Source organism: Anolis sagrei, chromosome 1 (genome assembly GCF_037176765.1).
Source record: "Anolis sagrei isolate rAnoSag1 chromosome 1, rAnoSag1.mat, whole genome shotgun sequence".
NCBI classification, from domain to species: Eukaryota; Metazoa; Chordata; class Lepidosauria; order Squamata; family Dactyloidae; genus Anolis; species Anolis sagrei.
Window position 1 is genome coordinate 254,614,611 of NC_090021.1, and position 15,193 is coordinate 254,629,803.

The 15,193-nt window shown below is 37.7% G+C and overlaps 1 protein-coding gene across 10 annotated transcripts in view; it reads left to right on the forward strand.

The window, feature by feature from the left end:
* TEAD1 (TEA domain transcription factor 1) overlaps positions 1–15,193 on the forward strand; it is a 205,348-nt gene that overhangs the window by 156,547 nt on the left and 33,608 nt on the right. For 7 of the 10 annotated variants that reach the window (XM_067462667.1, XM_067462671.1, XM_067462670.1 and 4 more), the window contains 4 exons: positions 9,544–9,678; positions 9,885–9,931; positions 11,695–11,756; positions 12,892–13,016. In XM_067462667.1, coding sequence (XP_067318768.1) covers positions 9,544–9,678; positions 9,885–9,931; positions 11,695–11,756; positions 12,892–13,016 — 369 coding nt within the window. Of the gene's footprint in view, positions 1–5,039; positions 5,052–9,543; positions 9,679–9,884; positions 9,932–11,694; positions 11,757–12,891; positions 13,017–15,193 lie in introns of all 10 variants that reach the window. The other 3 variants (XM_067462668.1, XM_060766811.2, XM_060766805.2) reach the window with 1 other exon arrangement.

The following is a 15,193-nucleotide window of genomic DNA, read 5'->3' on the forward strand; positions in this document are numbered from 1 at the left end:
TTTCAAATTAGTCATTCTCCACCTTTGCTGATTTAGCATTTGATTATTTCTGGATTTGATTTAAAATGTTCTTTCTGGGAATCATTTTTATTTGTGTTGTTTCACTTTCACAGGAGATCTGTGCCCCTGACTCCAGCAAATATGGATGGATGACCTTGCAAGCCTCCATTCATATTTAGGGTGGCATGTGTGAATGAATAATTCTGGTTTGTCTCCCCTAGCAAGCCAAAAGCCACTCTTTGTAATTTAACAGTAACTGATTTGTTATCTGGCTAATGAAAGCTGTAGTCTGACTGAACCATTAAGAACATACAAACTGACCATTCTGAAAAATTGTGTCACAACTCTATTGCACATATGACATAGTAGAAACACTTCTGATGATTCCAAATATAGATCTGTGGAAAGGTTTATACTTTTGGATTCAACTTTGAAAACGTTCTCTAAATGTTCTTAAGCATTCCCAATGATATTTTTATTCTTCATGTATTGCTGTTTCTTCTCTCTTGGAAATGCTGCAACTTCTCCTTTTGCACTGGTGTGCCATGACATTATATTTTCCCAAACTGTGAACCAGTTTCACATTTTGTAGGCAACCCCCCCCCCCCCCACACACACACACACACATGTAAGCGGTTCACCCTCCAAATATATGAGCAGGTTTACAGATAGCTAAAATAGTAATTTTATCATAGAAATAATGAAATCTTTACATTTGCTTTCCAGTGTTCATTAGCATATGGTTTTAGAATTCATTAAGGGAAGCCAATTTTTTTTAAAAAATTGTCTACAATTCACATGTGTGAAATACTTCAAAATCAATTAGTGTACATTCCACATAGTATGCATGTAATAAGAAGATACTGTTGACAGTTAGGATGCCAAAGATAGCTCTGTATGGCTTCTCTTTTAAAAAATGAACAATGATAAAAGCCTTGAAAAAATTCCCTTTGATGTGAATGGAGTCTTCTCCATTTTGAAATACAATAAGATGGATTAATTGCTCCTCATTAGGCAGCAAGTTGGGATGGCTTTGTATGTGCATTCTCTTTTTAGCATTAGCTATTGCCTGGCTGAAATAGCCAGCTTTTGTATTTACTACTGCCTTCTCTAATAATAAGCAAATTGGAGATCATGGCTACAATTATTCAACTGTCTTTTGTCCAGAACAACCGTAGGCTTCCATGGTTTGTTTATCTTTTACAAAAAAATTACAGCAAATAATTTCAAAGGTTATTCAAATCAATATAATATGTGACCAGAAATAGGATTTGCAGAATTACTTATTAGGAAACTATTTTGCTTTTTGTGCTTTACTGTAAAAAGCCATTTCAGCAGCAAATTGCAGTTTCCCTGGTTTTGCATTATATTTTTAAAGTTTTGTTCTGATAGATTTCTGTGTTAGTATTAATGAAATTGCACAGTACTATGATTTCCGATTCTTAAAAATCATGTTATATTCTTTTAATTATACAATGGATATATTTTCATGTAATACCCCAGGGATGCAAAAAATTTACTTTAGAAAAAAATTGGGCTTATTGAAATATTTCAGAGTAAAATGAGTTATGAGTAAAACAGATTAGGAGCAAATTTCCTGGTTTTCTTGGCATATAAAATTTCAACATGTTTTGTCTCAGATTTTTTAAAAATGGAATGAGTTGCATTGCCTATGGATATTATTTCATTGTTTTGGAAACACATTCAAACCACAGAGGTCTGATTCATTAAAAGATATGTTGATTTACATAACATTTTCGTAGATACAGTAAATCTTACTATTCTTGAATGACCTCCACAACTAATTTCCTTTAAGTAAATTATCAAAATGTTCAGAGCTATGAAGTTTAGTAAGAGATGATAGTGAAAGAACGGAGCCCCGGTGATGCAATGGGTTAAATCCTTGTACCAGCAGGACTGCTGACCGAAAAGTCAGCGTTTCGAATCCAGGGAGAGCTGATTTAGCTCCTTCTGTCAGCTCCAGCTCCTCATGCGGGGATATGAGAGAGGCCTCCCACAAGGATGGTAAAACATCAAACATCCAGGTATGAGAGAGTTGCAGACAGCCAACTTTCTCACACCAGAAGTGACTTGCAGTTTCTCATGTCGCTCCTGACAAGAAAAAAATAGTGAAAGAGTACTCTAAAATAAATTCATAAAGTTACAACAGATGGACATTGACAAGGAGAAAAAAAACTTGTTTCATAATTCTAAATCAACCAATAAAATGGCTATAGCAGATTAAGGACAGACAACATAATATTATAGGACAGAAAAAAACAAGCCCATTGCAATGTGCGACATTTTCATATGGAATTCATTTCCATATTGTTATGGTGGCTTTCAAAAGGAATTAGACACATGTTTAAACTGTCAGTGGCTATCATCCGTGGAAGTTATGTCATTTTCCTTTTACAGAGGCAGTATGTCAAGACATTAGGGCCTTTCAAAGCCTTCATGTTGCTTCCCCCATTTTGCTTGGCTAAGGCTACCATATAAACCAAATATAATCTCTCAGATCCCTCCATCTTGCCATCTATTTCATTGACCTATGAGTCCCTACATAAAAATTGCTATTCAGATAAGATATTTTAAAAAATTAATTTTGCAGAGCTCTGAATTTAAAGAGCAAAACCAAGTCTTTTTCAGGGATTGCTCTGACACCTTTATTAAGAGAAAATGCTAGTTTATTCTATAATTGAAAATATAGACCGTTAGGTCAAAAGACCATTACTGGAAAACAGCCAGCCAAGGAACACTTTAAGCTACAGGAAATAAAACTACAGCCATACTGGTACCAGTATTCTATCAGAGTACATCCATGTAAACTGAATTTCTGTTCACATTTGCACTACTGATTGGATAATTTCATTTGACTCCAATTAAGCTGTTTCATATTTACTGCAGCATAACTGACAGTGGAAAGAGACTCTTATTTTCTTAGGCAGTCAAGGTCTTGATCACTTGCCTTCATTAAAGATCCCAGTGTACTCAGAGGTGGAGAATACGGGTGTTAAGTCATGTATCTTGGCCAAATTCCAGTTTAGGTAATTACTGCTAATCTGCCTGCCTAAATTCCCCATCCAGTTTTAATTGGATGTAGTCTTCTCCACTTGCTGCTCAAACTGTCATGAAGCATTTTAATACATGATTAATCAGTTGTTATGAGTTACTCCAGAAATAGTTGCATATTGGTTGGAGGAGGAGAATAAAGAGGAAACAACTACTTTTTCATTATGTAGAGATGAAATGATGATTAAACCATAAACTAGTGGAGATCTGGATGCTACCTGTTCTCATCTCTTCTCAACAAAATGTTAGGATCCTTTATGCATCAACACATTAACTATATAATCCAGATTACAGTGGATCATCAGGGGTGCTGAAAGAAACAAGGGACACTTTCGCAGAAGTCACTTCAGGCATGAAATTGTTTAGAAATACAAGCTAGACAGTCAGTTCCCACAAGCAAGGCATTTTTCTTAATGAAAAATCCTTCCTAAGTGGGTGCAGTTCTAAATGCAGGAACTATACCACATCCATTTCTGAGAGAGTGAGGTACTTCATTTGTTAAGCCTGAAAGGAGCATTCCAGAGGGGGCAAGGAGCATGAGGCTTCACATGCTGATCATGCCCTCTTTGTGCCCAGCCTTCCCAAGGTGAGTGGCAATTTGCAGTTTTCTACCATTTTATATAACTGGTTCAGAACTAACACCTGAACACAAGGAATAGACACATATATGTATATTAGATTTTGCAACTTTTTATTTTACGGTAAAGCATCATGTACATTTGAAATAATAAATAGTAGTAGTAGTAGTAGTAGTAGTAATAATAATAATAATAATAATAATAACAGTCACCAACTGAACAGCACTGTTTTCAAGTAGATCCTAGATCCTACAAGGAGAGCCTAAAATAACTGATTTAATAGAAAGATTGGGAATTGGATAGAACTTGGATCTTAGAAGGAGACCATAAAATAAAAAATAATTAAATGTTTGGAAAGTGGGAATTGGAGGAGGAGTGGCATCATAATGAGAGCCCTGTGACTGAACTCAGTGTCATAGTGAGATACTTAGAACTGTTGTGTATGTCCAAGATCTCCCATCAGGCACAGAATAGCTTGCATTGTTCCTCCAAGTAGTAGGCAATATAGAGGCCCAGGCCCACTTCTGATACCACAGGAGCAAAGTCTTCTATTGACCAGCCTCCTTACTGAGTAGCAGCTCTTGACACCAGGCCTAGTTGTTGACATGGAAGCATCTAGCTCAGCCCAGACACTCAAAATGCCATAGTTTGTAGGCTCTGGTTGTGATATCATTGGGAAGAATGACAGCCATAGCATGATCTTCTTATTTCAAACTTGCCTTAGAATGAACAAACTCTCCCCTAACCAAACAAACTGTCTTTCTAATCATTCAGAATAATTACATGAGATCCAAAGGTTTAGGAACCAAAAATAGGTCAGGTTGTGCAGTTAATCTTTTGGATAAGTAGATTCCAGAGTATTTTTCACCCCTGCTGCTCCTGCTAAAAGTATAGTTTCTTCAGCAGCCATGTTCCTCTCAGCCAGTTCTCCGAGGACTATATAGGAGCAGATGGCTCCACAGGTGTTAATGTCGCTTCTGTAAGCATTAACACCTGATCAGGTTTCTGCCTTGCATTCTGCACAAGGTGGAGAAGACAACTCTACTGGAAGTAGGTGCTCCCTCTGCTGCCAGACCCCCAGTAATCCAGCTTTAAATGGCTAACCTCTTTTGAGTTTTCAATACAGACATCTTCACAAGTTTCCAAGCAGGTGGAAAACCAAAAGTTGCCAAATTAGACAGTTAATTTTGTCAGCATGACAAAATTACATACTCCGTTCTTTTATTCTCTTGATGAATCAGTTCCTTGGTGAAAATTCATAACCCATCTTAAACTATGCATACAAAATAACAAGAAAACCTTCCATTTTTAATTGTGCTGTAGCATATTTTGCTGATAAATTGAACTCATACAGAAGCCTTTTAATAAACTTTTTATTGTTACATCCAGGTAACAAGCATGGTAAGTATTTTTCAGTAAAGCAAGCATTATGTCCTTCAGCTGTGCTTGGCAGATACTTTCTTTTACTTTTTGTTTTAGCCAGCTTTAATTGTACTGTTAGCCTGTTCTGTTTCTAAATGAGCTGTTCAAATGAAAGAGCTGCTTATCTTCTTGTTACTGTGTTATGAGCTTTTCAGGGAATATGTGTGTGACTTTATTTACCATATTGGATGGCATGCAATTCCTGGCCAGCATGCTTGCAACTTTGCTTGTAGCAATGAATCTGCTTTTAGTGCTTGTGTTTCTTCATCTATTTTACATCTTATACTCAAAGTTTAGCATTTCCTGTAACGAACCATTGTTTTTCCAAATGAGGAAGTACATGATGTGAAATGGGCACTTAAATTGCATCACTTCCCTCAATTTTGCCAATAGCTCATAACCACAGAATGATTCTATCAAAAAATCCAGAGGAATGTAAAATGGCTTCATTTATAAATAAGAAAAAAACCTGCTTGTTTAATTAACTTCAAATAAATCAAGGGGAGATTATCTGGATTAGGACCCTAGTAGTATGAGAGCTGGTGTAGCTTTTAGCTCCATGCTATGTTCTCAGTTCAGATTGTCCCCATGCCAGTAAATTTGCAAGTATTTGTTTATTTAACACAATTAAGGCATTACAAAGATTAAAAAAAACATTTTGCAATACATTAAAATTTAAAAAAACGCATTAAAGCAGGCTAAAATAAATCATAGAACCCATTTTGAAGAAGTTACAAGAGCCCCTTTAAACACTGAAAGCCACATGAAAGAGCACTGTTTTGGCTGCCTGTTGGATGGGGCCAGCCTAACCTACTTTGGTGGGGGATTGTACAGTCAAGGGGCTACTATAGAGAAAATCCTGCAACATGTACCCACAAACCTAGCTTCAGGATGTGCAGCAGGGCTTCCTCTGGATATCTCAATTTTCTGGCGGGCTCATATGGGAGGAGGTAGCCTTTCAGATATTTTGCGCCAAAGTTGTTTTGGGCTTTGTAGGTCAAAATCAATTCCTTGAGTTGAGTTCAGAAGCAAATGGAATATAGTGCAGTTCTTTCAGGACTGGTGGTATATACTTTATAGTTTACACCAGACACTTAGTTACAATCTAGTTATTGTCTTTTTCTCTAGCTACTGCTTCCAAACGCTTTTCAGTGGCAGCCCTATATAGAACACACTACAGTAGTCTAATCGGGAGGTAATATTGCCTGACCACTGTGGTCATATCTGTTTTCCCCAAGAAAGGGAACAGCTGGTACAAACTGGGCAAAAGCTCTAATGGCCAGTGTAATGATCTGTCTTTCCAGGAATAGCACTAGTTCCAAAAGCACACCAAGCTATGAACCAGATGATCCAGAGGAAGTGCAACCCCATCCAGTACAGGCTGTTTATTTAAACTCAGCTTCTCCTACTGACCAGCATCACTTCCATTTTTACTGCATTAAGCCTTTATCAGTTTATCCACAGCCAGCTCTTTACTGCATCCAACAACAATTGGACTGCCATAGACTCTTTGGCGGAAGTTGTAAAAAAAGAGCTGGATATTATCAACACACTGGTGACACCAAAACTCAAAGCTCTGGGTGACCTCTCACAGCAGCTTCATGTAGATATTGACAGTATTGACTCCTGTAGGATTCCACAGTCTAATGCCCAAAAGGTTGATCTACACTTCTCCAACAGCCTTCTCTGGGGCCTCAACTACACTGACCATTTAATGCAGTTTGAAGCTAACTTCAGCCTGCAACCATCAGACAACAAACTCCCACAAGAGCATGTGAAAGAAAGTCCTTAATGTGTGTCAGTGTTCTGTGATTTGTGTGGTTTCCTATATAGTTATCTGCACAGTGAAACCACCTTGTTTGACATTGAAACCACATTGAATGGATAGTGTACAATGGGCCCTTAGAATGTTCTGCAAGAAAGACTGCAACCACTGCAAGCAATGTCCGCAAACCCCACATCAGCCAAATGACCTGGGAGAGCCAATAAAGATTTGTTCCCCCTGTCCAATTCCTGGTGTAGATTATCCTCCAAAGTGACCCAAGCTGTTCCTGCCCCATTACCAGGCCTGAACATAGATTGGAATGGGTCCAGGTACCCCATTTGATCCAAGAGAGTTGTCTTGCTGCTCACTCCTCTTGAACTTACTTGGAAAGGGGAGATTGGGAACTGGCTAACATTTACCTTGGGGGTGGGGTGGGGTCTAATGAAGATTTTTACAACAAAGCTCTTGCAATTGCTTCTTTAGAGACATTGGAACATTATCATTTTTTTAAAAAAAGCAGCCTCCACCACCCAGTTAGCCAGTTTACTCCTGGTAGCTTTAATTAGCCAGAGTCGATATAAGTCTGACAAGCAAACTGCTGGGAGAGGTTATCCAAGCAATGTGTTCATATCATCATGTTAAACCAACTGAAATGCATGCATCAAAACTGGACACGTAAATGCTTCAATTACCACCCCAGGTTGTACTTCAATATGAGGTCCAGATCAGAGCAAATCTGAGCAATTTTCTATTCATAGTGTTTAGCAAATTTGTGACAGCACTTTTTGAGGGTTCCTCTTCATCAGTTTGTGGTCTAGAATGCAATAGCCCTTTTCCTAGAACAGCTACACTCCATGAGATTGAGCTGGTGTAAAAGAAGAGCTGAAAGCAGAGACTAAAATGGGCCCTTACTCATGCTTTTTTTTCAAGTAAAGGATGTTTTGGAACAATTGTGTCAATTGCCCAGGTCATGTCTCTGTTCCATTCAATTCTATTTTATTCTATTATACCTTACTTGTCTGAGGCTGTAACCAACTCATAGTTGAACAAAGTCTTTTGTACTAAAGCTCCTAGAATCCCCATCTGGCCCTCCTTAGTTGTTTGCTCCTATTGTCTTTAGATAATTCTATCCTGTTTAAGATGTAGCTGACTGCCCTTCCCTGCTCAAAAGAACAGGATTGCCTACCTCCAGCAATTTGCTCTGTCCAAAGTTCAGGACCAAATAGATCTTGAAAATGTACCTTAAATGCGTATTTGCAGTGGTGTACTGCATTATTGACATTTAGAATAGAAGAATCCTATTTCCTTCAGTCTGCCTTTAAGCATTCTCCACTGAATTAGTTCTCTCCTTGAACATTCCAGTATACTCCACTACTAAATTACAACAATCAGTGATGAAAAACAGTGTTTCCTAGTACATGTGGCACTATATCCAGGTGTCCCCACATGGCAGGCTAGGCAACAACATTTGTTGTTGATGTTGCCATCATCATCATCATCATCATTGGTCAGACCACATCTGGAATTCTGTGTCCAGTTTTGGACACCACAATTGAAGGGAGATGTTGACAAGCTGAAGTGTGTCCAGAGAAGGGCGACTAAAATGATCAAGGGTCTGGAGAACAAACCCTATGAGGAGCGGCTTAAAGAGCAGGGCATGTTTAGCCTGAAGAAGAGAAGGTTGAGAGGAGACATGATGGCCATGTATAAATATGTGAGAGGAAGTCATAGGGAGGAGGGAGCGACTTGTTTTCTGCTGCCCTGGAGACTAGCACGCAGAACAATGGCTTCAAACTAGAAGAAAGGAGATTCCACCTGAACATTAGGAAGAACTTCCTGACTGTGAGAGCCATTCAGCAGTGAAACTCTCTGCCCCAGAGTGTGGTGGAGGCTCCTCCTTTGGAGGCTTTTAGGCAGAGGCTGGATGGCCATCTGTCAGGGGTGTTGTGAATGCGATTCTGCTGTTTCTTGGGCGAGGGTTGGACTGGATGGCCCATGAGGTCTCTTCCAACTCAAGGATTCTATTATTCTATGTATTCTGTGATTATCATCAGACTGGACTGTGTGTTTGATGATGATGATGATGATGATGATGATGATGATGACGACGACGACGACGACGACAACAACAACAACCACAATAAATGTATTACCGGCCGCTCCTGCTTCTAAATCCTATGGATTTCAATGTAGGAGTTAAGAACCTATTTAAATCTCTCACACTTAAATCAACAGGATTTAGTAGCACTTAACTTGACTGGGTGGTATCAATTTCACCATCAGAGTCATTACTCCTGCTTCTTGCTCTTATTACTATTCTTGTTCAATCATTAGTGATCTGATGCTCTTGTTCTCCTATTTGGATTGAAGTTCAGAAAATAATGGTTAAGGATCTTTTCTGCTTGTGTAAAATCTAAAAATAAAGTTTCATTTCAGTTTCCAACTTAAATCCAGTTGGCTTTCTACTGTTTTGCTATAGAACATAGTATTCATAGTGAAATAGATTCACAATAAGAGAGAACTTTGTCTCCAGACAATCTGAGTGCATATGAGCCCCCATACTACATTTTCTGCACGGTATGCTTTTATTTTGCACATTTCCTGAGCCTTTTTAATTTTAGCTCATGTGCTTTCTAGCTGTGCTTGCTCAGTGTGATTTGTTGTGTCCAGTTCATTAATGATTACTTTGTAATTGTCATATTAAAGGATCAGACCGCAAAGGACAAAGCACTCCAACACATGGCAGCCATGTCATCAGCTCAAATAGTATCTGCAACAGCGATTCACAATAAGTTGGGCCTGCCAGGAATTCCCCGTCCTACGTTTCCTGGAGCACCTGGTGTAAGTTAATTGAATGCAATAAAAAATACATTTCAGAACAATGATTGGCAGGAAATGAAGTCTAGATCAATTAATTTATGCATAAAATGTATTTTCCTTTCCTGTTATAAAATTGTTTGGTGAAAGAACAGCAGAGGAAATGTCCTCTTAAAGAAAACAATGGGGGACTGGTGTTTTTCATTTCTTTTTCTTTTTCCCCCATCTAGTTTTGGCCAGGGATGATACAAACAGGACAGCCTGGATCTTCACAAGAGTAAGTCTGGGGGGAAAACATACTACTTTGTTTCAAAGGTGTGTATTTGCACCGCTATTCATATAATGATGTACTTATTTAAATACGCATATATCTGAAATAGAATGAAGGCAAGTCATGAGCAAATGGAACAGAATAAATTAAACTTTTGTATAGCAATATTTTTCCTCTATATTTAAGGAACTAATTAACATTAGTTCCTTAAATACAAAAATATTACAAGACATTTCTTGCCCTTCTACAAACCCACATTGCATTGTAATCATAATGGTTGCAGTAGACCATGAGATCAAAGGTCAATGGATGAAATCAGGCTTTTCAAAATTTGCTCCAATTTCTTGTTTTTCAATGCATGTGATCAGGATCTAACCTCAGTGAAAACTTCTCCCCTTCTGGAATTGGAAGAACTGCAGTTTTTGAGGGCGCTTGAGGTTGAATGAGTAGGCTTAGATCTGATAATACAGGGACAAATCCACTCCACTTGCTACTCTCTGTATGCATTTAGCATTTCTTTTGGTCATGACCGAACTACTATGCAATTGAAAGTGGGGTTTTTTTGTGTGTCTCTGGCAGGTTTATATTTAGAGTTAAGAGGCATACTACATTCAAACATCTCTGGGATGTCTCAGTTCACACATGTCTCTACACATGTTGCATTTTATTTGTCTCCATATGCAGCTCTGTATTAGAGCATTACAGAAGTACAGCCAATAAATGAGTAAACGAATGTGATGAGAGAAGTTGAGCATATGTGTGCCGTCTTGAGGACTGCCCCCAACCACAGTGCATGTTAGGGTGATGGCAGGAGGTCATGACCAAACATCCCTTGGGTCACTTGCTGGAATGGTATGGATTTCCCAGTCCGGTTTTGTAGAATGTCTTTATTTGACCTATGGACCTGGATGCTGACTTGGCCAACCTCATTAGTACAGTATGAGCAGCTGTTAGGAGAACTGAGGTCAAAGCCTTCAGTAACTCTAGGTTAGATCAGTATTGCAGCCTGCATTTGCCAGGCAACAAATAAATATCCCTGTTGCTTTAAAAATTTTTTTTAAAAAGTGTCAGTGTATTACAGATGGAAATGCTTGAGCACTCTGGATTTGTGTGCATGTGTATTCTGAACACTCTGGGTTTGTGTGTATGCCAAATCTCCACATTTGCTGGGGTTAAGGGTTCGGGACACTCACAAAAGTGGAAAAACCATGAATAATTTCAAAATCCCATTTTTTTATCTGAGAGAACCCCTCTCTCAGAATCTCTAGGTCTTCCATCTCAACTTTGCAGTCAACTTCTGCTGGGGGTTTACCATAGAATCACAGTGGAGGAACTACAAATGCCTAGAAATGTGTCCCCTCTAAGAATCTCTAGGTCCTCCAGCACATCTCTATAGTAGAGATTGACAGTAGAATCACACTGGAAGACATAGAGATTCCCAGAGGGAATATATTAATCAAATACATGAATAATCAAATCCACAAAAGTGAAATCTGCAAATGCGGAGTGCCAAAGAAATTTATTCCTTTGAACCCTGTCTTCTAATAATAGTACACAAGCTTTTTATGCATTCCATGAGTATTATTTTCCAGCAGTCCCATTTAAGACCAAGTATATGACTTTAAGAAGCCCTGCTATTCAAGTATATTTAGAATAAGCAATGCTCATGTGCTAGACAGCATTTGTCTCAGGACTCAAGAGATGTTTTTATATATAAATAAAAAATATTTTAATACTATCTAAACTCATTGCCCAATGGTTTATTTCAGCATAAAGCCATTTGTTCAGCAGGCCTATCCTATACAACCAACAGTCGCAACCCCCATTTCAGGTAATATACACAGATTTATTCATTTATTTGGGGATTTTTTAAAATTACTATTCTTTCAGCCTTGGTGCACTTTACAGTCTTTAAACATGTATAACAATGCACGAGGGGATTGGGTATTATCTTTGCCTACTATCACGAATTAATTTATATAGATGAGAGGTTATGTACACAATGATTTGCAGGTTCATCAGAGGTCATAGAATATGCATGTGGATCATGTAATAGGACCCCCTGCCTCTGAGCACAGCAGTGATCTATTAAGTATTCCAGAATTCTTCACTGTGAGAGAATCAATGAGAAGGTGGCACATTATCACTTGACTTGTTTAACATAAAACCATACTCACTTGCCTTGGTGATGAGAAATAAAGCCAGATAATTAGTTTGATCTTATAACCAGTTTCATGAATATTTGTCTCTCCCTTATCTGGACAGATATAGATAGCCATAGGTATTTATTTTTCAAACTAATTGTGGTGCATATAGTCTAAAATTGTGGGGCATATAGTTGGCCATGGAATTACCTTCTTAGGGATATTAGATCCGCCCCCTCCCTCCTAACCTTCCATAAGAAAGTAAAAACGTGGCTTTTTGATCAAGCTTTTAAAGATCCAATGCAATAGATAAAATTGGAATTATGTGCAATGACTACTGGAATGGCCCAGACTATAACCTTGGATAATGTGGTTATCAGTGAAGGCATTGTTTTATATGTTTAAATGTTTTAATATATTTTATAATTCTATTCAAATGTTTATTTTAACTGTACATTGTTTTTGAAGGCATCAAATAGTTGCCTAAGTATAAGCTGCCTTGAGTCCCCTCCGGGGTGGAGAAAAGCAGGATAGAAATGTTGTAAATAAATAGAATCATTGTAATTTATATTTTGTTAATATTTTTTGTTTGCCATACAAGACAATATGGAGCAGCAATATTTTAAAGCAGAACCTTTAGTCAATGCAAGATCTGCAGGTGCTAGAGAAACAGTATCGTCAGTGCTTTGTCTGTTGGTTTAGTGAGAAGAATGAAAATGCTTAATAAAAACAACTTAATATCAAAGCAAAGAAATGACTGATTTCATTTAAAAAAGCAAATAAATTACTGGTTTCATAAAGTTGTTTCCTCCCCTACTTTAGGATTTGAACCTGCATCAGCCCCAGCACCCTCAGTTCCTGCTTGGCAGGGTCGCTCCATTGGAACAACTAAACTTCGGCTGGTAGAATTTTCAGCTTTTCTTGAACAACAAAGAGATCCAGATTCTGTAAGTGTTCCTCTGAAATATGCCTTGTAAATGTGCCTTTTATACATGCTGTTTGAAATCGCCTTCTGAATGTTTTTCACTTTGAACACTTCATGTTGCTGTTTCCATAGTAGATGTCTCCTGATTTGTTAAGGTTTGCTTTCTAGACTGAAAAACAGAATGAGGAGGTATTTAAAATGACTAAAAAAAACTATTCCCTTAGTGTTAAAATGTTAGCCTCGGGAAGAATGCATTCTGTAGTCAACGAAGATGGACCTAAACAAATATTTAATCTGAATTTAGTGCAATTGTTGTTTTTCTTTTTACTTTTTACTTTCTGAACCAAAGAGCATAATAATATCATTCAACATATCTTTTAGTGGCTTTTAGTAGATTAAGATCTTCTGGGGAAGTCCTGCTCTCGACCCCACCAACCTCAGAGGTGCGGCTGGTGGGGAGGAGGGACAGGGCCTTCTCGGTGGTAGTCCCAAGGCTATGGAACTCCCTCCCGAGTGAGATTAGGTCGGCCCCCTTCCTCCTAACCTTTAGGAGACAGCTAAAGACCTGGCTGTGGAAGCAAGCATTCAGCCCATCATAGGAATATTTAAAGTGAAAGTTGAAAGTGCCATGACCCAGGACCTTTTACGACAACTATTTCTCTGTGTGATAAGTGATGTTATTTTATGTGATGTGTTTAATAATGTTTAATGTTTTATTAGGGGAGGGTCAATTTTAATGTTTTATACTGTTTTTATCAATGTCATTGAATTGTTGCCAACACTGTGAACTGCCCTGAGTCCCCTTCAGGGTTGAGAAGGGTGGTATACTAATATCACAAATAAATAAATAAATAAATAAATAAATAAATAAATAAATAAAGGAACAAAAATAAAAATAAAAATAGGCCTAGTGAACCTAAATGCCATGAGTGTGATTAAGACTATATTTTTCACTTCGCAACTTGGAAGATGGTGTATCTAACACAGCCTGATGTAGTCACTGAAGTATTACATTTCATTTAATGGACTTGTGTATTATTATTATTATTATTATTATTATTATTATTATTATTGTACCCATATATTTACTCATCAAATGTTTTCAGCATCAATTGACATCCATCTAGTTTGTTGTCGAAGATCAGACATTAGAGTGCTGCTTTTGTTTTGCAGTGGGTAAAATATGTTGTTAAACCTATCATTTCATGAAGATTTTTTTTCTGGAAAGAAATACACTCAAGAACACATAGAATATGCAGCCTTTCTTTTCTTCAAACAGCCTGCAAATTGTAATAGTCTGTAAAGCCGTCATATGCTTTTTATAATTCTTTTCTGGGAGCCAGTGAATGTATATATCCTTGGAAGGAGACACCATCAAGAGAATGTTTTCCTTGAATAATGGAAATCAGAGACATCGTACTGTAACCTTACATCAGAGGAATCTTCATAACAATAGAACTGAGTGAGAAGCAACACAACAGAAAGATATTAAGGTGTACAATATGGTACATTTTTCAATGGTGCTCTTCAGAATGCTGAATAAGTTTCAACATTACAAGCAAGGATGATTTACCTCTTAGAAGATAACATACAACTGCTGAGAGTAATCCCATTGAAATCGAGCCCTTGGGGCCAGATGTTTACTGTGATTGTATGCTTGCTTAAAAGCTTTGAGATTCAGGTCTTAGATGTCACACTTGAAAATTCCAGCCTTTTCTTTCCTTAATCAGCCCAAAGATGGGACTAGATTTTTAAAAAATCATCACTTCCTAATCAGACCACAGTGTTCTTCTCTGCTGATGGACTATGTTATTGCAGGATTTCACAAAATATGCTGATGTTACCATTTACATAGCAATCTATTTAAATTATTTTGATGCCACAACATAGAATATGAAACCTGCATGGGAATGTATAGGTGTAGATGCTTCCTCTAAAACAGTGTAGAATCCTTTACCACAAGAACAAAAGAACATGATAACCAGGAGGAACTCCCTTTACATAGTTGGGCTGTGCAAAATTTCAATTATCCATCATAAGTCATATCTAATTTGGTAGATTCGTACATACAACACAATATCTGACGCATGGGCATAGCCCATGTCAAAAATCAAAACTTTCACTTAGTATTTTTCGTAAGTAAATTTCATAACTTTCTGTGATTCACTTTTAATTCACAGAGCAACCAACCACTACCAG